This window comes from Acomys russatus, chromosome 7 (assembly GCF_903995435.1).
Source record: "Acomys russatus chromosome 7, mAcoRus1.1, whole genome shotgun sequence".
Classification (NCBI taxonomy): Eukaryota; Metazoa; Chordata; class Mammalia; order Rodentia; family Muridae; genus Acomys; species Acomys russatus.
Genome location: NC_067143.1, coordinates 65,248,038 through 65,269,266, shown reverse-complemented (window position 1 = coordinate 65,269,266; position 21,229 = coordinate 65,248,038). Strand labels below are relative to the sequence as shown.

Sequence of the window (21,229 nt, the reverse complement as noted above, 5' to 3'; positions counted from 1 at the left end):
GGTCCAGCTTGGAGAAAGAGAGACATAGTTCTCCAACAATGATGAAGAATGGCTTCTTCCTTTCATATTTCTATTGAGTGATCTCCAGTGTCCTTCTCTTTTCCTGTCTCTTGACAAAATTAGCCCTTCATAATTAACAATTGTTAGATTTTTGGCTTGTCTCTCAGACTTCTCTTAGAGGCCCTTTCACCCCATCTACTCATTGTGTCCTCTCTTCCACACAGAAAAAACTGTGATATTTTTCTCTTTGGCATTCCTGTCTTTTCCTAGCAGCCTTTTCTAGTGGGGACTGTGGGCGATTTTACACTTGATTTGTTGAATCTGAACTCTTTGCTGTAAACTCTCACACACAGAAGCAGCTATCTGTATAAATGACAGAGCAGACCCAGCCTGAATGGCGCTTTGTTTACTGTTTTCCTAAAAGGGGCCCCTCTATATTTCATCTGTCAAAGTTGCTTTTCTTTCTTTCAACAATGCTTGATTGTTTTCACAAAAATTCAGGTTCCATAGACAGGAGAATTCTGTATTATATTTTCCTGCCAAATTCCGATCTCTGTTTTCCTTCCCCTGTGCTCACAAAGGGCTCATAACTTACTGTCAACTGTGAGGCCGACCACAAAGCTCCACTGTTGCTCAGCAAATAGGCTCTATTGCATGATGGCTTGACTAGCTTGTAAAGTTTGCTTAACTGTAGCAGCAGTGGCAGAGGCATGTGAGTACTGTATCTCCCCACAGGCCAGGAGTCTTCACGGCTCCCATCGACTTTTACGCTTTTAACTCTTTTAATTGTTGAACAGAATTGATGCTGCTTTCTTTAAGCAGATTAGATGTTGTTTAAAGCCATGGCTACAGTTGGTAGCCTGGAACTGAAGAAAGATTAATTCACTCTTTTTTGTAATAAAATTTTTTTTGGGACGTTGGCAGTGGCTTTTGTGATTTGGGAAGGTGTCAAAGGGGCTATGCCCTCGAGTTCTGAAGTTCTGGCTGATGTGGCAAGAGAAAGCCGGACTGAAGAGTGGAGGAGCAGCCACTTCGTGTGAGTGATTTGTGCCTTTTAGCTGTCACAGGTCTTAACTGTGTTACTTTACCTTCTAATTTTCTAAACTTCAAAGCCTACCTGATTGGATGGGATGGCTGTGTGTGAGGAGCTGCCGCTGATGTCACGGTAGCAAACTAATAACTTGAAAGGCATTTTTGTATGACATTTGTAATCTTCCTAGGGAACCGTAATGGATTTTTTAAAAAAAGGTTTGATTTTCCTTGGAGTTAATACACACATCTTTTAAAAAAGTAATATTTATTATATTTTTTAAACATTCACTCTTTTTTTTTCTCACTAAACACTCACTAAACATCACTGTGTAGTATATGGTTCTGGTATATTTTTATGAAGGGACAATCACAGACTGCGTGCATTAACTCTTTCAGCAGGACCCATCTGTCCCCCATTACTTGCTGTTTTCTAAGGCATGCTGATCTGACAAGGGACCTTATGTGGTGAAGATACCTTCTCCAGTGAAAATACTTCATTGTAACCAACATTTCAAAGAGGCCCAACTGACAAGCAGGCCACCGGCTAATTGTTGGTGTGTTTTAAGTAAAGAACTTAAAATGGTCAATGTTCACAAGTAATTCTAACGAGGAAAAATTGCGATCCTACTGGGATTTACAGCGCTGAACATCATGACTGCATTAAACAAAGGCATTCTAATGTCACTGTAGTGAGCTGACTCCTGGGACACGCATTACAATAGTGCTTCATTCTTTCCTTTCATTTCAACCCCCTTTATTCCGTCATTTGTTGCTTTTACATTTTTTTTCCTTACTAACATACCCTGAGTTTGTTCCCTTAGTGCTTGGCAAAGTTCAAGATATTTGTTTGTTTCTTTTCTCATCCAGCTGTTCTAGAAGCCCCAGTGTCTATGAGCTCAGTCCTCAGGCGGGTTCATCCTGTTGATACACTCAGCTTCAAACAATGCGAGTAGACATCCCAGGCCGCAGTGGACAGTGTTTTTGACTGAGTTTCAGTGAAGAACATCTATTCTGTAATAATGAAGTCACTAAAATTCTAAACAGGCAAAGTTGGTTCTTTACAGTAAATGGTGGTGAGAAGATAAATGCTATGTGTCTTCAATCAACCCAGGAAGCTGTGGGGCTTTAGGCCATCGATAGAAACTGGATCCTCAACCTGATTTAGAAACAGAGAAACTGGCAAAAAACAGGAAACATTTTGAGTTTCTTGTGGGGGACAGGAATTACTGCTGCTCAGGGTGTTGGTGTGTCCTCTGAAAAGCATCCAGGCACTTCCTGGAACAGAGGTGGCTTAGGCTGCCTGTGTGCTATCAAGTTAATGTAAGAACTGTTTCTAACAGGGTTGCTTTGGTTTAAAGTCGATTGACAATGAATGGGCTGCTGTGTCCGAATTCTGGGCTGTTTCTGTTGTTGTTGTTGAAAATCAAGGAAAGAGATGAAGAGTAGGAGGCCCTAATGGCCGACCTGAGTCCTGGACTCTATCTATCCTTGCAAACAGCTCTCAGTTAAGCGATCAGCAGGATCTGGCCTTTCCAGTGGGAAGAGTGTCTTATCTGTAGGCCTTTGTAGAGCTGGTGTGTATGCGCCTGTATGTGTAAAATGTACTTTGTCACTGGTCCACTTATCCCTGGGTCACAGACAGACTGAGACTAGTAAACTGCCATTTGAGGGGATCTTTAAATGATTTCTAAAATTGCAGAATTTCTTTCTTTAAGGATTTTTTATTGGTTTGTTTAGAGCAAAATATTTTTTCCTCTGAGTTTTTAGAGTATTTTAGCATTCTTTCCACTTCTACCAAATGCTAGATACTTTCACTGTCATTAGTTTGACCTTCACATCAACTCTTAAAGGTACATGAGTCGAACCCATTTACACACATGGGGACATGGAGCCACAGGTCTATGCAGTAAGTGGTCCGAGATTTAAATCCCATGTCAAAGCCTTCCCACCACACCACAGGTTCCCATCTGGCAGAAGGCTCTTTTGGGACAAGTGAGGTATTTTCCAGTTTTAGGTACCATAGATACAAGTAAATAAGGCAGTTTAAAAAAGTCATCCAGAGAACTAGCTCAGTCAGTTTTGTGAAGTTGCAAGGCATGCTTCCATGGTCAGGGCCTGACTGTGGACAACATCCAGTTCTTTCTGACAACAAACACCAGACCTGGGGAAAGCCAGAGGTTCCTAGATTGGTAGGTGCAGTTAGATGCACAGGAAAGAGTCTCTTAATATGCAAGGCTGTGGGCAGCCACATTTGACTTTCGTAATGATAAGCAAAACAATTCTGTGCAGTGATTCATGGAGACAATTGGATTCTCATGTTCTCCTCGAGCTGTTTATGATAATATGTTACCAGCGAATGCAAGTGAGAAATTTACAGCAAATAGCTGTAAGGAAGGTAGAGAGCTGCCGAGGTATGGAGGGAAAAGCACAGGATGGTGGCACTTCAGGTATCTGCAAAAGCAGAGTATGTTTTGCATATTAAAAGTGTAGAAATCAGTATCACTGGAGAAAACCTTTCTTTAGCTTCTACAGACAGTGGCAGTTTAGAAAAATTGATGTCCTTGTGTCTGAAGCTTTTCTGCCTCTTTCCCTAGGAGTCAGGGTATAAGTAATGCCACATGCAGTAAGGTTTTAGGAGCCCGTTTGAGTTCTTGTGCCCTGCCTGGCATCAGCTTACACAGCTCTGTCTAAATGAATATTGCTGGAGCTCCTGTCTCCTTTTCCTCAGGGCTGCCCTGACACCTACCTGCTTTTGTAGTTCATGACGTGGTAGGAGTCACACCTTCTGAGGTGGTTTCAGCTCTGACCTGTGTCCAGGGTGGCTTTGGTGGCCAGAGCTGGCAAGCAGAAACTGGATGTCACCCTTCTCTAAACCCTGACATGACTGAGCAGTGAGCTCCTTGTGCTGCACCATTGACTGTAGAAGGACATAGTTATATGTGGGCGAGCAATGCTAGACAGAAAATGCAAGCTAGAATAGTATGGTATATGTTAAGCAAAAGTGCAGTGGTTACCCCCAGCCTCCTGCCCTGGGGGCTGTAGTTACCCCCAGCCTTCTGCACTGGGGGCTGTAGTTACCCCCAGCCTCCTGCCCTGGGGGCTGTAGTTACCCCCAGCCTCCTGCACTGGGGGGCTGTAGTTACCCCCAGCCTCCTGCACTGGGGGCTGTAGTTACCCCCAGCCTCCTGCACTGGGGGCTGTAGTCACTCCCAGCCTCCTGCACTGGGGGCTGTAGTTACCCCCAGCCTCCTGCACTGGGGGGCTGTAGTTACCCCCAGCCTCCTGCACTGGGGGGCTGTAGTTACCCCCAGCCTCCTGCACTGGGGGGCTGTAGTTACCCCCAGCCTCCTGCACTGGGGGCTGTAGTTACCCCCAGCCTCCTGCACTGGGGGCTGTAGTTACCCCCAGCCTCCTGCACTGGGGGCTGTAGTTACCCCCAGCCTCCTGCACTGGGGGGCTGTAGTTACCCCCAGCCTCCTGCACTGGGGGCTGTAGTCACCCCCAGCCTCCTGCACTGGGGGGCTGTAGTTACCCCCAGCCTCCTGCACTGGGGGCTGTAGTCACCCCAGCCTCCTACACTGGGGGCTGTAGTCACCCCCAGCCTCCTGCACTGGGGGCTGTAGTCACTCCCAGCCTCCTGCACTGGGGGCTGTAGTCACCCCCAGCCTCCTGCACTGGGGGCTGTAGTCACCCCCAGCCTCCTGCACTGGGGGGCTGTAGTTACCCCCAGCCTCCTGCACTGGGGGCTGTAGTTACCCCCAGCCTCCTGCACTGGAGGCTGTAGTTACCCCCAGCCTCCTGCACTGGGGGGCTGTAGTTACCCCCAGCCTTCTGCACTGGGGGGCTGTAGTTACCCCCAGCCTTCTGCACTGGGGGGCTGTAGTTACCCCCAGCCTCCTGCACTGGGGGGCTGTAGTTACCCCCAGCCTCCTGCACTGGGGGGCTGTAGTTACCCCCAGCCTTCTGCACTGGGGGATGTAGTCACTCCTAGCCTCCTGCACTGGGGGCTGTAGTTACTTGCTCAGCTGATTTTGCTGTCAGAATAGCTGGCCTGAGGTCAGGGTGGCCTGTTCAACAACCTCCTCTTCTAACTTCTCCTCTTCCTCCACCTTCTTCCTACATGTCTTAGTTGCTTTTCTATTGCCACGACAAAAACACTATGACTAAGGCAACTTATAACAGTAAGCTTTTAATTTGGGGCACCACAATTCCAGGGGGCTTAGAGTTCATGGCCACCATGGTAGGAAGATGGCAATAGACATGAGGCATTGGTGCTGGAGCAGTAATTAAGAGCTTACATGTTGAGACCGTGAGGAAGAGAGAGAAAGAGTTAACCAGAAGTGGCTTAAGCCCCCAGTGCACATCTCCTCTAAAATGGCCACATCTCTTAATCCTTCCCCTATAATTCCACTAACTGCTTCCAAACACTCAAATATATGAGCCTGCGGGGGCCATTCTCACTCCAACTACCACACCACTTCTGCCTTTATCTCTATCCCTACTCTCAGTTGTCATCTAGTAATCAAATGTCTTTTGTTTGATTTTGAAGTGCTAGGGATCAAAACACACACACACACACACACACACACACACACACACACACACACACAAACACACACACACAGAGAGAGAGAGAGAGAGAGGGAGAGGATATTCATAATGAAATAGGGAATATATTAGTAAAAGGATTCGTGTGATAATTGGAAATACCTAATAGTTTATATATTTCAAAAATATTTAACCCTTGTGGAATCTGTCTGAGAGTTAAACTATCAGCCCTCTGTTTGCTTGGTATGGCCTTTGGGTGAGTGCTGTTTTATTTTTTTCCTTGCGTTGTGAGATAAGGATTTTGCTATGTGGTCTTGGCTGGCCTCAGAATTACCATGTAGACTGAGAAAGCTTTGAACCTGAAGCTACCCTCCTATCCCTGCCTCCTGAGTGCTGGGATTACAGCATGTGCCATCTTACTTGGCCTTACAGTTTTAATAATAAGCAGTTTTGTTTTTTGTGTTTTCTTATCGCTAAACAGGACAGTGACATCACCTGACTCCAACAGTTGTCTGAGAACATGACCTCACACTGTATGTAGTAGCACAGAGCACAGGGCAGAGACTTTCTAAGCTTCTAGTGGAAACTGCGCATCTTTCAGTGATTTCTCCAATGTCCATCTATCTAACCATCATCCATCCATTTACTACCCCATTTGATCATCTTTTTAATGTTCCTGGAGACATAAATTAATGATTGGATTGGCTTTTTAGTTGCAGTTATGTTTAAAATTTGAAATGAATTTAATGGGCCAGAGCATGTGGAAAGAGAAGACACTTAATTGAGTACAGAGGTTTAGAAGCTTCATTTTAAATCTGCCAATGGCTCCTGCTTCTCTGGTTGGTTAACACCCCACCTGCGCCTCCTTGCTCATCTGAACAACTGGGTAATGGTTACTGATGTCTTCACCCCAAGTATTGTGCTAGGTTGGCACTTTGGGATGTAGAGAAATATGGAATTTTGTTCTCTTTCTTGGAAACTACAGTCTGGTTGGGATAAAGTATACAACTGTTTGTATTCGATCATTCTTTCATTAAAAAAAGGTTGTGTAGGGTATGTGCATCAAATATTGAGTAAATTTTGCAAGAATGAATTCCTGAGAGTTAGGACCACAGTCCCTGGGATGGTCCCAGCTGGTTTCATCGGAGTAGAAAGACAGGGCCCGGAAGAACCAAGGCGACAGACGTGAGCCCATCTCGAGAGTATGAGTGCACACAGAGCAGAACGCAAGGGGGTAGCCCAGAGAAGGAAGGCAGGCTTAGAAATCTCTGGTGGGTGTGGGTGCAGGGCCTTGAATGCCTGGATCAGGAGTTTAGATTTCATTGTCTCTAAGGGACAGCTGCTGATATGTTTTGATTAGGACAGTGGAGGCAGACGGAATGGCAGCAATTCATTCGAAAGAGGAAGGAACTGAAAGAGATAAGCGAGGTTGCTGGAGTTTGAGCCTGTCCAGAGGTAATGTGAACAAGGAGGGCCTGAGAGACATCTCCAGGGAGGTGTGGCACAGTTGAGGCAGCATCGCGGGGAGAAGCCATGATGCTTTTGAGAACTGTGCTCTTCTGGACGTGAGTAAAGAAGGGAAGGTGCTGCGGAAAATTCTGACAAGCCTAGTTTTAAGTTTCGTTGCTATGGCACTGCAAAGTGTATGTTAATAGTAACACCTTGTGGTTGTTTGGGGCCTTTCAGGGAAGGAAGACAGCTCAGTGTTGGGATGAGACAAAATAATAGCAGGGTTTAGAAATAAAGCTGGGGGGTGCTTGATCAAGGGCACAGGGGCAGAGTGGAGGCGGGGCTGGCCACCTCAGCGCCGCGGTGCTGTGCTGGATGGACTTGCCTCGGTACACAAGAAGGATCTATTTGCTCGCTGCTCCAGTTCTGCTTTCCCCTCTGCTTTTCTTCTCAGAACTGTTGAGCATCTGTAAGGTTGGGTGCATGGTACCAGGCAGCAAGGATGCAGCAATGAATGGACAGGTGTGCGCCTGTCTGTGAGTCACACAGGAGACAAATCTTCAAATGAGTCCTTTTTTTTTTTCTTTCACTTAACAGAAGCCTATGGCATGTCTCCTGGAGCTCTGGAAATATTTTCTTCTCAACATTCTTTATCAAAATCTCTGTATTGTAAGAAATATCATGTGGGAGTACAATTTTAGGGATGGCTCAAATTAGCCACCAGCCAAGTTCAGAACTCCTGACTACATCCCTCGGCTAGGAGACTTTCACGATGTAAGGTCACGTGTAGGATTTCTTACAAGGAAAAATTTTGTTATATTACTTGGAAATTGTAAGATTGAGGAAAGCAATGTTTTCCTAAAACAGTCTTATTTTTCTCATCGAAACGTTTCACTGGATGATGAGAAATTTATTACAGATCACAGTCAAGCTTGCCCCAGACATACAACTTCTCTCCTAGTGCGCCTGAGTGCATGTGGAGCCAGCCTGTGCGAGCACCTGTGTCTTTCTGATTCTTCCCTGATGACACAGAATGGAGAAAGCACAGTGCAAAGGAGACTGGATGTCCAGTTGAGGCTGGGTTCAAGGAAGCTTCCGGACAGGGAGCGAGGCACCAGGTTGCCAGCTTCTGCTTCATAGTTCAAGGAAGCCAGAGCTGTTGATGGTGCCCAGTTTGTTCCCCTCTGACCTGCTCCCCTGCTGAACCAGCACCGTGGGGTGAATGATCAGAAATGACACTTTTTAGAGGAGAGCTGAGAGGTGGAAGCGGAGCGCCGACTTCAGCAGCCGTATACACCTTTCTAGAGAGGGAGGGAGGAGAGCACTATGGAGGGAGGAGAGCACTAGGGAGGGAGGAGAGCACTATAGAGGGAGGAGAGCACTATGGAGGGAGGAGAGCACTATGGAGGGAGGAGAGCACTAGGGAGGGAGGAGAGCACTATAGAGGGAGGAGAGCACTATAGAGGGAGGAGAGCACTATGGAAGGAGGAGAGCACTATAGAGGGAGGAGAGCACTATGGAGGGAGGAGAGCACTATGGAGGGAGGAGAGCACTATGGAGGGAGGAGAGCACTATGGAGGGAGGAGAGCACTATAGAGGGAGGAGAGCACTATAGAGGGAGGAGAGCACTATGGAGGGAGGAGAGCACTATGGAGGGAGGAGAGCACTATGGAGGGAGGAGAGCACTATGGAGGGAGGAATAGAAGCCCTCAGAGCCAGGAGTGTTTGTGGAAAAGGCAGTGTTTGTTTATGGGAGTCTGAGAATTTTATGTTTTGAGTTAGATATAAAAGAGCATTACTTTGCTAAGAAAGCCTTTACATGGCAGGCTTCCTGTTGATGTGTCGGGATACTAGTGATAATAGTTTTACCTGGACCATGGCGTCTTCAGTGTGGGGAAACCAGGTCAAGTTTTCAGAGCTTTGAAACCAAACCAGTTTGAGTCAGTTTGGTCACCAGATTTGAGCAAGAATTCCAGATGTTGAAGGTCTCAAAAACAATTGCAGAGCCAGGTGTGGTGGCACACGCCTTTAATCCCAGCACTCAGGAGGCAGAGGCAGGCGGATCACTGTGAGTTCGAGGCCAGCCTGGTCTACAAAGCGAGTCTAGGACAATCAAGGCTACACAGAGAAACCTTGTCTCAAAAAACCAACCAACCAACCAACCAAACAAACAACCCCCCCCCAAAAAAAAACCAAAACCAAAACCAAACCAAAAAAACAATTGCAGAAACGTATCCTATTTGTGACTATTTTTCTAAATTTGGATAGGAATAACCAATTTCAGAAGATAAATTTCCAACTTCAAAAATTTAAGTCAGTTTAGAAGACAAAAATAAAACATACATTTTTCTTTCTCCTTTATGGACAAGTTAAGTCAAAAGCTAATGAGAGTAGATTCTGTTCATTTCTACTCTTGTGAGAGATTCTAGGCTAGAAGGAAGTCTCTAGAGGTGAGCTCATTTGTGATGGACATTCTGCTTAGTGTAGTGGGTGTAAGCTTCTGTGACGTCACCTATAGGCCTTTGTACCATGCTGGCAAGGCTGTGGGGCTCCTATTCATGTGTGGGTTCATTTTCCATAAATTGGTCTTTCTTGTTGTTTTCCTTTTTTATTTGGCGTAAGACTAATAAATCTTACTGCTAATAACAGAGCTTGCAGCATACACTCAGGATTAAAATGAATTCCTTTTGGAGGAAGCCAGATAGGTGTGTTTACTCTGTAGAGAGATTTAGATTTGATTTTTTGTTTTCTTTGTGGTAATTATGTTTGCACTTTGCTGATCACTAGTTGTACATTATTACAATGGAAGGTGACAATTTGATTGTCTTCAATTGGAGAAACAAGTAATTTTATATTCACTAAGCTGTCAGGTAACACTAACTCACAGTACTGAGAGCTCCTGGCAATGCGTTTGGCACCTATATTTAACTGCTTTGATGCTTGTGTGACCTCTGCTAAATCAGAAACGCTTCTCTGGCTGGAGACAATTTTTGGGGCTGCACAACGAGGTTTTCATTAAGTAGACAAACTGAGAATGAACTGCAAAGCCAGGCTTCTCACTCCCCCCCTTCCCGCTGCCCACTCGTCCTCACTCTTATTCTTCCTCTCTTTCACACCCTCCCCTCCCTTCTCCCCTGCATGTCCACTTTCCCATCCTTCTTTGACAGGAATCTGAAGTGCATCTGATATTTCCTTACCAGAGAGAATTGCCCCTCAGCTTTATATAACAGAAGGGACCCTGGAAAACCAGCCTCTTGACATAGCTTCATCCAGCATAGCCATGCTTGAGATTTCATATCGGAAACAACCTCAATAGGATCAAGTTTTCACCTCTCCCTCTTCTTTTCTGAAAATGTTAATCAAAGAGTGACAATGGAGAAAGAATGAAAAAATGTCCAGGGGCAGCTGCCTATACTTTCTGCCTTAGAAGATGTGGCTCTGGTCTGTGATTTATATTAAGAAGCAGTTGGGATGTCCCCTAACTGGACACCTCCATTAGTGGATCAGCTTCAGTCTGGTGGAGGTGCTCCTTGAAAAATTGATGATTTTCATCCCACGCAAAGAGGCTAGTTTAAGTGACCACGTGAAAATAAATTAATTATGCTCTCATTTTTTTAGACAGCCTTCTCTCACAAAAGCCATGAAGAGGTTTTTGAGTTGAGCTGCACAGTGGCTGAGCTGGAGTAAAACCCTCTGAGTTAGGGTGTGTATTTATAGTAGCCATTGTTCGGGTTTGGTCTGTCAAGCCACTGATTTTATTTATATTCCCTGTAGTGGCTTTCCAAAGCAAATTTCCCAACAGCTACTGTGAGAAAATTCAGTATCATTTCTACCAAGCAAAGAGTGCAGTGGTTCCATGATAGCAAGTTGTTTTGATCTTAGGAAGAAACTGGATACACAGGGACAAATGTGATACTTTTAGGTTTCCCATAGGCAGTCAGTCAGAGGCCAGCCGTTGGGCGGGTTGCCTGTGCCTTCTAGCAGATACTGACCAATTAGACAGAGGTGGTTACGTGATGTAACATTATCGGGAGAAGCAATCCATGAGTCAAAGCATTCCAAGACATATGAGCTCCAGTCCAAAGAACAGTCTTAAGCTATATAAAGTGACAGCAACATTGTCAGCTAAATATAGACTCCAGAGACACAAACGTTGATGACTTGAGAGGAATCCGTTCCAGGTAGTTCCTGTTCTGTGAGAACCTCAGAGGGCCTTTGGTGACAATTTTGGTACATTGGTATGGAAAATGAGAGGCCTTAGGAAAGTCAAGACCCATTAATTTAAGCCCCTTCTTAGTCACATGTCAAAGTGTATTTCATTTGCCTCATCTTTGTTAACTTGACAGCTGGCTCTGATCAGTGGATTTTCTAACAGGTATCACCTCTTGAAGGTTCTGTATAAACTCTGAAAGAGGGCCTGCCATGCTAGAAGGAAGCTAGGCTTGCGAGTTTCCCAGCACCCTTGAAAGAACCCCTCTTGCGTTTTCTCAGTTGCTTATTAAACATGGACAAGGAAGAAAAGACTGGTAGACCCCACAGGCTCTTGGAGGTGGAATGGAGAAGACACAGGATTGTGGCCTCAAAATATGCAGGAGCCCAGAATCAGCTGTGGCTTGCCCAGGGGAAGGCCCTACAAGGACTGTCTTCATCTTATTATTCTGAAAAAAAAATTTCAGACCTATTTATTTATGCGTATGGGGGTTCTGCCTGCATGTGCATTTGTGTACCACACAAGTGTCTGGTGACCTCACATGTCAGAAGGAGACATTGAATTCCCTGGAATAGAGTTGCAGAGCCTTGTTAGCTACCATAGAAGTGGTAGGAATCAAACCCAAGTCCTCTGCAAGAGCAACAGGTGCTCTTCATCAAATTGGCCATCTCTCCAGCTCCCCAGGACTTTTCTTCCCTTTAAAGTCTAGAGTTAGGCTTTTCCCTGCAGCCCTTTCAAATCCCTGAACGTGGGAATTAGAGGCACAGGAAGAAGGTTTGGAAGCCGTTCTTTGCCCTGGCCTGGGTGGACTGGAGTCCTTTGTGAGGGCGCCTGGGCATTGTGCATTTTGGCAGCTGCATGTATCTGTTACTCATGCTCCTTAGAATGAGAGGCACTGTGCTACAGTTTTGAAAAACCAGTTTATTTCTCAGAATCAGATCAAGTGTAGTGTTCAAGTAACAATGAGTTATCTAGCTGAGATGGGTCTACAGGATTGCCCAGAGCTGAGCTTCAAAAATATAAATGTAAGTGTTGGACTGAACTTTAACATTTTTCTTGTGAGCAAATGAACTATTAAAATGCTGCTTTATGTGAGAAACAGCATGTCTTTTATTATTTTTTATTACTTTTACTTTTGAGACTATAATATACTTACATCATTTCCTCCGCCGTTTCCTCCCTCCAAACCCTCCCATCCACCCCCACCTTGTACTCTTTCAAATTCATAGCCTCTCTTTTTCCATTGTTGTCATACACAAGTATGCCTAGATACAGAATTTTTTGAGTAAGTGTAACTTACTTAAAAGGTGGGTGCTATTTCATAGTAACAAAAAATAATGAAATGTTAGAAAATAGTTTTGTAGCATCATATTGAGAAGGTTTTCATAACATACGTTTCTGAAGCAGAGGACTTAGTGCATGGATGCCCACCACCCCCATTCTTTTATAAAGCCGAGGCCACCGCACCTTTCTTGTTCAAGAACAGAAAGTACAGTTACCATCAAGGTGACTTGGCAATGACCTGAGCATTTGGACCTTACACAGGGCTTGAGATAGAATGCTCGTCACCTTAGAGGGATGGAGGTGTTCCTACTGGCGTCCTGCAGAACATTATTAGTTGTGGAGGCATTACCTCCACGAACCCCATGACCCCAGGTCCTAAGATGGAAGGTCTTCCCAATGGCCCAGCATCCAGGGGATTTGCTTATCTGTTGGGCTGAGACAATTCAAGCACAGGGAATATATGATGGGAACTGAGTTTTCCATGTCCCAAAGACACAGTTCTTTTTGGAGGTTTTCCTTGATAATAGCTATGCCCCAGAAAACCATCTTGTTTAACCAGTGTGATAAGTTGACAATGTAGTTTTCCTCTCTGATTATAATGTGCTCTGTGTAGTCAATACACTGGTACCATGTGAGTGTAATTTCCTCTTTTATTTGATCTCCAATGCACTGTATTATAAATAAACAGTTAAAAAAAACACCAAACAAATCTGTTGCATTTCCTTTTAAGATTGTACCACTGTAGACACTTGTTCTAGTAAAGTAGAATTGGGCACATTTGATTGCATTTAAATTTTTCATGCTTCAGCAGTTTGGCTGGGAGCAGAGCAAAGAAAAATCCCATGAGCGAGGAGAGTTGAGAATAATAGAACTTGATTTTGTGTATTATAGCGGCAACATTTGCGCTGCTTTAGTAGGGTTGTGTCAGCACTTCCATTATAAACCCCTGTTTTCAGGGGCTTTAACTAGGAAGATTTTTTTTTAATACAAATTAAAAAAACAATTCATTTGAATGATTTTTAAGTTATAATAGAGCAAAAATAAAACAAAGTAAAGTCACATAGAAATTGAACATTTTCACAAAGATGTTAATTTCTCATTGCTTATTAGCTGTGTGGGACATGGCTAGGTAAGGTGCTAGCTAATGTGTAGGGGGCGGAGGGGTGGGCGGGAACATTTTTGTAGTGGATAGTATTATCCATGAGCACATTCAGAATAAGTGTGAGAATCCAACACAAAGCCGAAAAGTCTTAACCAACAAGGTGCATCTGGTCCATGAGGTCCTAAAGCAGGCAATGTGGGTGGATGGTGGGAGGAAGAGTGTCCCTAAAATCTAGAGTCCAGCTCAGGTGCTCTCAGAAACCGGCTTAAAGAGTGATGCTGGGGCTGGTGAGAGTGCCAAGGCGAGGCTGCAAGTGCTCGCTGCGCAAACCCGATCGATGTGAGTTCCATTCCCAGAACCCACGGTGGGAGGAGAGAACCCACTCCTGAGACTTGTCCTCTGACCACCCCTCACATTAAAAACAGACAATAAGGGCAATACTAAAGAAAGAGGTGAATGAGGATGTAGTAAGTTAAATTGAGACTGTATAACAATTTATGTGTAAAAATTAGTAAGCCAGATTCAGTAGTAAATCTATTATTTATTAAACAAAGTACTTGACAGCAAGACAGCTTAGCAGCCATGAAGGCACTTCAACCCGCTCCTGCAAGTTGTTGTGTGGCTTCCACATGTGCATGTGTGTGTGCATGCATGTGTATACATGAATGTAACATTTTTTTTAAAAAGCTATGTATTTAAAATAAACTGTGTGCATTTTCCTATTAAAAAAACCCACAACATCAAAAATACCACCTCGAACCTTGGTTCTCAACCTGTGGGTCACAATCCTTTTGGGGTTGTATAGTAGACACCCTACATTTATATTATGATTGGTAACAGTATCAAAATTACAGTTACTAAGTAGCAATGAAATAACTTTGTGGTTGGGGTCACCACAACATGAGGAACTGTATTAAAGGGCCACAGCGTTAGAAGGGGCGAGCACCACTCACTGTCCTGGAATAGCACAACATAATAACAAAGCTACTGTTGAGAATCAGCCCAACAATTTTATCACAAGGGAATACCTTGGTGAGAGACTAAGAGCCTTCTCTTCCTCTGTGGACAGCGTGGCTAAGAATGCTAATGAAACAAGCAAAGAGAAGGAAGTACAGTATGAGCTGAGAAGTGCTTTCAGCCCACAGCACGTCCACCTCCTTCCCAGGGGCTGCTGCTGTCCGGGAGCCAGGTGAGCCTTCCCTGGTTCTCCTGCCTCCCCGTCTCCTCTGCCCCAGTTGTGGTGTGAGCTGAGGATGAACAGTCAGCTTTAATATATTGACAGCAGAGCTGATATTTGCAACCTTGATATACATTTGTTTTTGTGGGTGTAAAATAAAAGACAGCTTGTGTGCCACTGTAAATAGGCATCTGATGGGTCACTGGAGGGCTCCCCAGAAGACTGCCAAGGAAGGAGAGGTGAAGCCTCTCCCCACTAATTGTATTCAGCATGTAATTTCTAAACTTCCCTCTGAATTTTGATTTTCAATTAACACTCCCCATTTGAAGATAATTTTCTATTTAATGTAATTGCAGGAAATAATTTATTGGCTGATTAAGACTGAGGACCCAGCCTTCCTTAAGAAAAACACTCTCACCAGCCTTTAAACTCAACACATAGCTTTGGACAGATTGAGTCTATTTTTACAGCTGCAGGGTTGTTTAATGAGGATGGTACACTATTGTTAACTGCTATAGTCTGTCGCCAAAATGATTCTTAAGAGACTGTTTGCATTTTTGGTTTCGTGTCGTGATTACTTTCTGCTAAAGTGATCATCACAGACACTGCTATTGGCAGCACCAGATCACGTTGTAACAAGAGGCTGTTTGTTGGGAGACCCAAGTCACTCTGAGTTTTGGATTATGACATTGTTTCACTTGTATTTAGCTGTTTCTAAAAGGTGACAGTCAACTCATTTATTTGTTTTAATGCCTGTGATTGCATTAGCGCTAACTGCCAGTTATCCGAACAGTGCCAACATGCCTGCTGTCTGTGACACTCTTTGATAACTTGCGGGACCGTTATAATTGCCCGGTTCTGCTGTAGTATCTGGGGCCAGTGCAGTAGGTTCTGTAGTGACTTTCAACCCTGAGACTCAGCCTTTGCTTCTGATTTTCCGTGTGCGCATGCATTTGCCCATTTGTTAGCACCAAGAGAAGTCACTTAAGAATGCGCATGAGTCTTTGAAACAGTACACGTTAGAACATTTGGTTTCTCTCTTTTTAGGGCAAATAGAGCTATTCATCAGCACACTTTGCCTGTTTTATTTTCCAGTCTCATCTAAGTAGATGAAAGTTTTAGTATTTGTACAATGATTATTACAAGTAGGTATCAGCATTTTAATATGTTTCAAAGCACTTCAAAAGCCTGCAATACTTTTATTTAGAACTGTGCATAATTAGTTTAGCTGATCTTCTATTACTGTTTTTCACTGTAGGATACTAACTCTGAGCCCCCTCATTAATTGTGAGAAATTTAGCATTAGCTGTTAAATCCTATGTGAAACATGGGCTGCTACATAAAAACTACTGTTTAAATTGGAATTAACTTAATTATTTTTCCTTGCACTTGATATTTCCTTCACTGCAATATTCATGAAAGCATGTGACAGATTTGTAAATTTAACTGTTAATCTCAGATTTCTAGACCCTTTAATCAGTATTTATTTGTCTGTAGAAACAGTACAGGCAAGTTAATGATTTGCTAATTTGAAAAATGCTCATGTGGTTCCCTATGTTAACTGATTTGTGCATTTAAAAAATGGTATGAAATCAATTAATGTTAAAGAGTAATTAAGGTGGCGATTGTATTCCCTTCATTACACAGCAGTTTAAAAGGAAATACAATAAATAAAAATCAACATGAAGTTTTAGGGAGAAATGTTTTCTTCTGCCAACTTGTCAACTTGTAATGCTTTGGCCACTAAACATATTCCTAGGAAGTTCATCTTTCTACGTGATAGTCTCCAAGGCTTGTAATTCTGTATAGCATTATGATTTCTGATCTCATATGAAGCACAAAATGAAGACCTCACTGCATAGTCTTTTGACTGTTTCTTTGAGGAGACTTCAACAGATGATATATTTTTTGAGCTTTTAGTAAATGCTATAAATCATGTACGTACTTTATGACTTGAAATAGAGGTATAATTAGTTTAGAAATCCAACACAAATGCCATGAAGTTGATATAAGATTTATCTAACACTAGAAGCTCAGTCAACAAGTCACTTGAAAGTTAAGAAGCAATACTTAATGTATATTGAAGGCCTCCAGGAAAGCTTCAGATAAGCCATTGGTGTGAGGTCTGACATTCATAATCAAGGTTTAAGATAGGAAGTCATGACCAATTTGCTTAGCATATTAAGGACAAATTATTTAATCAGTTAGTATTTTTAATAGGCTTATTTTTTCCCCTCAGAGCTGTGGGAGACAGATATTTTTGCTCTGAAGTCATTCTTCAAACTGGCTCATCAGTCAGTTCATTCACTAGTTCTTTTCATTGCTGACTACCAACCTAATTACTCCCCAGAAACGCATAATTTAGTTGGGAAAGCTGGGAGGGAGAACATACAAACACATATATCATACCATCAGGAAAACTTAAAGGGTCATATTTAGGGATTATGTAAGAGAAAACATGCAACAGTTGGTGGGAAAGAGGGCTTCTGAGTAGAAAGCCAGGAGGAGGATGAGCAAAGAGCAGACAAGCCAACCATCCTTTGTCCGTGGCTTAGACTGTCAGTATCTCTCAGTTTAAAAGATTTTTATTTTATTTTATGCTCAAATTAGTCAAATACAACAGCTTCCAATTTTGTTATTGATAGTCTTGTTTAACCCATGGCGTTTCCCTTCTTCCGCAGAAGAATGTCTTCCAAGCAAGCCACCTCTCCGTTTGCCTGTACAGCTGACGGAGAGGAAACAATGACCCAGGATTTGACCTCAAGGGAAAAGGAAGAGGGCAGTGATCAACATTCGGCCTCCCATCTGCCTCTGCACCCCATAATGCACAACAAACCTCACTCTGAGGAGCTCCCGACGCTTGTCAGTACCATTCAACAAGATGCAGACTGGGACAGTGTTCTGTCATCTCAGCAAAGAATGGTGAGCACTGAAAGTCTGATGCCTCCGTCTTCATTATTGTAGATGTTTGAAGGAGAGCTAAAGTATATGGCTGCAGCGTATGCCTGGTCAGGTCACAGAGCAAACACAAGACAAACATTTGCTATTATTCCGTTCACTGGAAAGCTTGGAGGGCAGCTTGTAGTCTAGCCTGTGCTCATTATGAGGCCCACTTGACAGAATAGTGACTTACTTTTTAAACAAGAGGAAGTTAGTTATCTAATTCTTTCTATTCCAACTTAATGTGATGAATTCAGTAATGTCACAAAATAGGCACTCAAAGGAAGCGTGATTGTGTATTAGTATTGAGAAATTAAGCCAATCTGATCATAGTGTGACTACATCTTCAAATAAGGAAGTGTCTGTAGCTACAATTTTTAATGACAAATTTGATTTATAATAAAGATTTTCCTCATGTGCCTATATACTAATTTCAAAGGGACACTCAAGGCTCCTGAGTACCATCCAATCACAGTGCATGGGTTTTCTCTAAAAGCAGAAAGGACATGTCAAGTGATATGGGGGAGCAGGCAGCTTTCTCATGGTAAATTCTATCTTCTAAACATCAAAATAGAAACCTCAGGTGTGACGTTAGTTATCTAGTCCAAACAAAATCTTCAATTTTTTTTTTTATCATCTAGAAGAAACCAGACCTTAATATGTACTAGTCATGGCTTGTATTAACTTTTGAGTACCCAAAAATTAAGTTAATGAAAAATATCTTAAGTAGACACTGAGAGTTTTACCAAAACCTAACAAAAAGCAAGAAATCATTTAAAATTCCCTTATTAATAAATGCACATACGGAGATAATTAACTTGTAAAGAGAGAAAGTTTTTTTCAAATAATTTTGTAGATGTAGCCTATGCTTTGGGGCAGTATAGGTCAGGGAGGGGGAGTCACAAGCTGAATGGAGCATGTCTTTAATAATTTTAGTTTTACTGCATGATTCATAGACGTATCTATTTGTTAGCACATCTTAATCGTACAGATTAAGAAATTTCTCTATGGCGTTTTAACTTTTATTGTATTCCTTCCCCACTAGAGTCTTTAAAGCGCCCTCTTGCTCCCCTTCTCCTAGTCTAAGTTCGGGACCGTCCTCTTAGGCCAATGTTCCACTCTCCCACACGCTCAGCCGAAGGTTCCATGTGCTGGGGGATGCTTGTCTTTGTGCATTTGACTTATCTCACTTAACGTGGTATATCCAGATTTTCCTGAAAATGTCATCATTTTGTTCTTTTATATGTGGGGAATCAACAACGTATGGTTTTCTGGGCTGGAGATATATCTTCCAGGAGAAGTGGGGGAGGCAAATCTATAGTGAGGCAAGGATGAAGTACATTTTCTGATTGAACTTAATTTGTTCAGTCCATGTCTCCAAGGTGGCATGGCTGATATGGCTGTCCAAGCTCTGCTTCCTGTTCGTCGGCAGGATAACAAAACTCTGCTTGGTCTTTATTTGAACAAATATTTATTGAGCACCTTCTGGATGCCAGGCATTCTACTAACTATGGCTGTATTGTGGTGACACAGATATGATACATGCCCTCTAAGCATTCTTGCACAGGGGATAGACATGCAAGTACATATATAGTTAACGCGTGACATGTGCTGTGCAGAAGACCAGAATGTTGTCTGCAAGCACAAGGATGCGACTCTGACTTTGAATAGATGGTTAGGATGCTCTCTCCAAGCTAAGGATGACAGAAAGTAGTCAGATTGGGGCAGAGAGTAAATCCGTAGAGAGTGGTGTGTGTGGAGTGTCTGAGGTGATAAAACTATAACTTAATTTAAGGAAATGAAAGGTGGTCTTTGTGGTCCGGATGATGAATGAAGGTACATCAGATGTGGTTGAAAGAACAGATAGGGGCCATATCACTCAGGCCGCGGAGATGGCATTGTGTGGTGAGATCTGATCTGAGTGCAGTGGGAACAGCCTTTGAAGGGCTGAAGAACGCCTCTCACAGATAAGTCTAACGGTGGCACAGTGAATGGATGGGCGGGCAGCAAGAGTGAAAGCAGGGGAGCCACTGGGACTTCTGGTTCAGAAATGTAGATGAAAGATGACAGTGGCTTGGATTAGTGTAGACAAAGAGGGGCACAGAGAGGATTGGCTCAAGATAGGTTTGCTTTAATGCCATGTGCAGACCTGGGTCAAATAAAAGTAACTGGAATAATGGAAAATCTATGGATAGAGGTGGGGACAATACACTTCAAGATCTGTTTCTTCTGAGGGCATGTTTCTTTTTTGTTTTTTTAAGAAAAACTTTATTTTTGGCAATTGCTAAGTTGCTTTGCTGATTTATTCTGAAATTTTTGTTATGCAGAATTTGTCAAAAATAGATACTAATATCTATGTAATAGTTTATGTTTCATATGATTTATTGTAGTATAAAATAGTTCAAGGTTGCAAAGATGCTATAAATTAGTGTGAAAGAGAGCATTCTCATAGAATGTTTCCAAACTTTCACTCTGCTCTCTGCTGGAGCTTTTGTGTTCTCCGAATGCTGGAAAGCCAAAATATTTGTTTAACTCTCACTCTATAGCATTTCCCAGCTGTGTACTTATATGGTGCAGTAAAAGGATTTAACAAATGGGCAATAGCAGCTGCATGTGGAAACTCTCTTTGTGTCCCCCCTCACCACATAGATGCAACAATGTGGCTACTGTAACCTTAGACCTCAGGCCACAGATCAGGGCAGCAGTCAGTCAGCTTCTGTTTTTTTGTAAAGAGAAACAATGAAAGGATTTTTGTTTCCTGCCAGACCTTCAAGTGTGTGTGTGTGTGTGTGTGTGTGTGTGTGTGTGTGTGTGTGTGTAACTGTGTGTGTGCCTCTGTGTGTGTGTGTGTGCGCATGTGTGTGTGAATGTGTATGTGCGTGTGTGTGAGTATGTATGTGCCTGTGTGTGTCTGTGTGTGTGTGTGTGTGTGTGTGTGTAACTGTGTGTGTGCCTCTGTGTGTGTGTGTGTGCGCATGTGTGTGTGAATGTGTATGTGCGTGTGTGTGAGTATGTATGTGCCTGTGTGTGTCTGTGTGTGTGTGTGTGTAACTGTGTGTGTGCCTCTGTGTGTCTGTGTGTGCACATGTGTGTGTGCGCGTGTGTGTGTGTGTGTGTGTGTAACTGTGTGTGTGCCTGTGTGTGTCTGTGTGTGTGCATACAAGTTATGTGTGTCCGAGCAGGAAGACTGGGACTGATGTAAATTTTTAATTTTTTCATTTACTTAGAAGTCGAAAGAGCATTGATAAAGAGACCTGCCTGAAATTTGCAGTTTTGAATGGATCCTGTTTGCTGCTTTTGTTTGTTTGTAGTTTACTCTCATAAAATTCTGTGGAGAAATAAAAGCTAAGACTGAGTCTACTACAACACACATTCGTTAGGACCTCTTCAGTCTGTAATTTAGTTTCCACAATGGTCCTCATCTCCTGGACAGCATTTTGTCTATTGAGTTCAGAGGGTTTCACTGGGAAATATAAAGACCTGAGAA

General features: G+C 43.1%; 1 protein-coding gene across 1 annotated transcript in view; it reads left to right on the top strand.

The window, feature by feature from the left end:
- The first annotated feature begins 789 nt into the window (after positions 1 to 789).
- The window catches only part of Sox6 (SRY-box transcription factor 6), a 333,439-nt gene continuing 312,999 nt past the window's right edge, over positions 790 to 21,229 (top strand). Inside the window, exons 1-2 of the mRNA XM_051149259.1 lie at positions 790 to 1,036; positions 17,484 to 17,724. Of these exons, the coding sequence (XP_051005216.1) occupies positions 960 to 1,036; positions 17,484 to 17,724 (318 nt within the window). The 5' untranslated portion in view covers positions 790 to 959. The remainder of the gene's footprint in view (positions 1,037 to 17,483; positions 17,725 to 21,229) is intronic.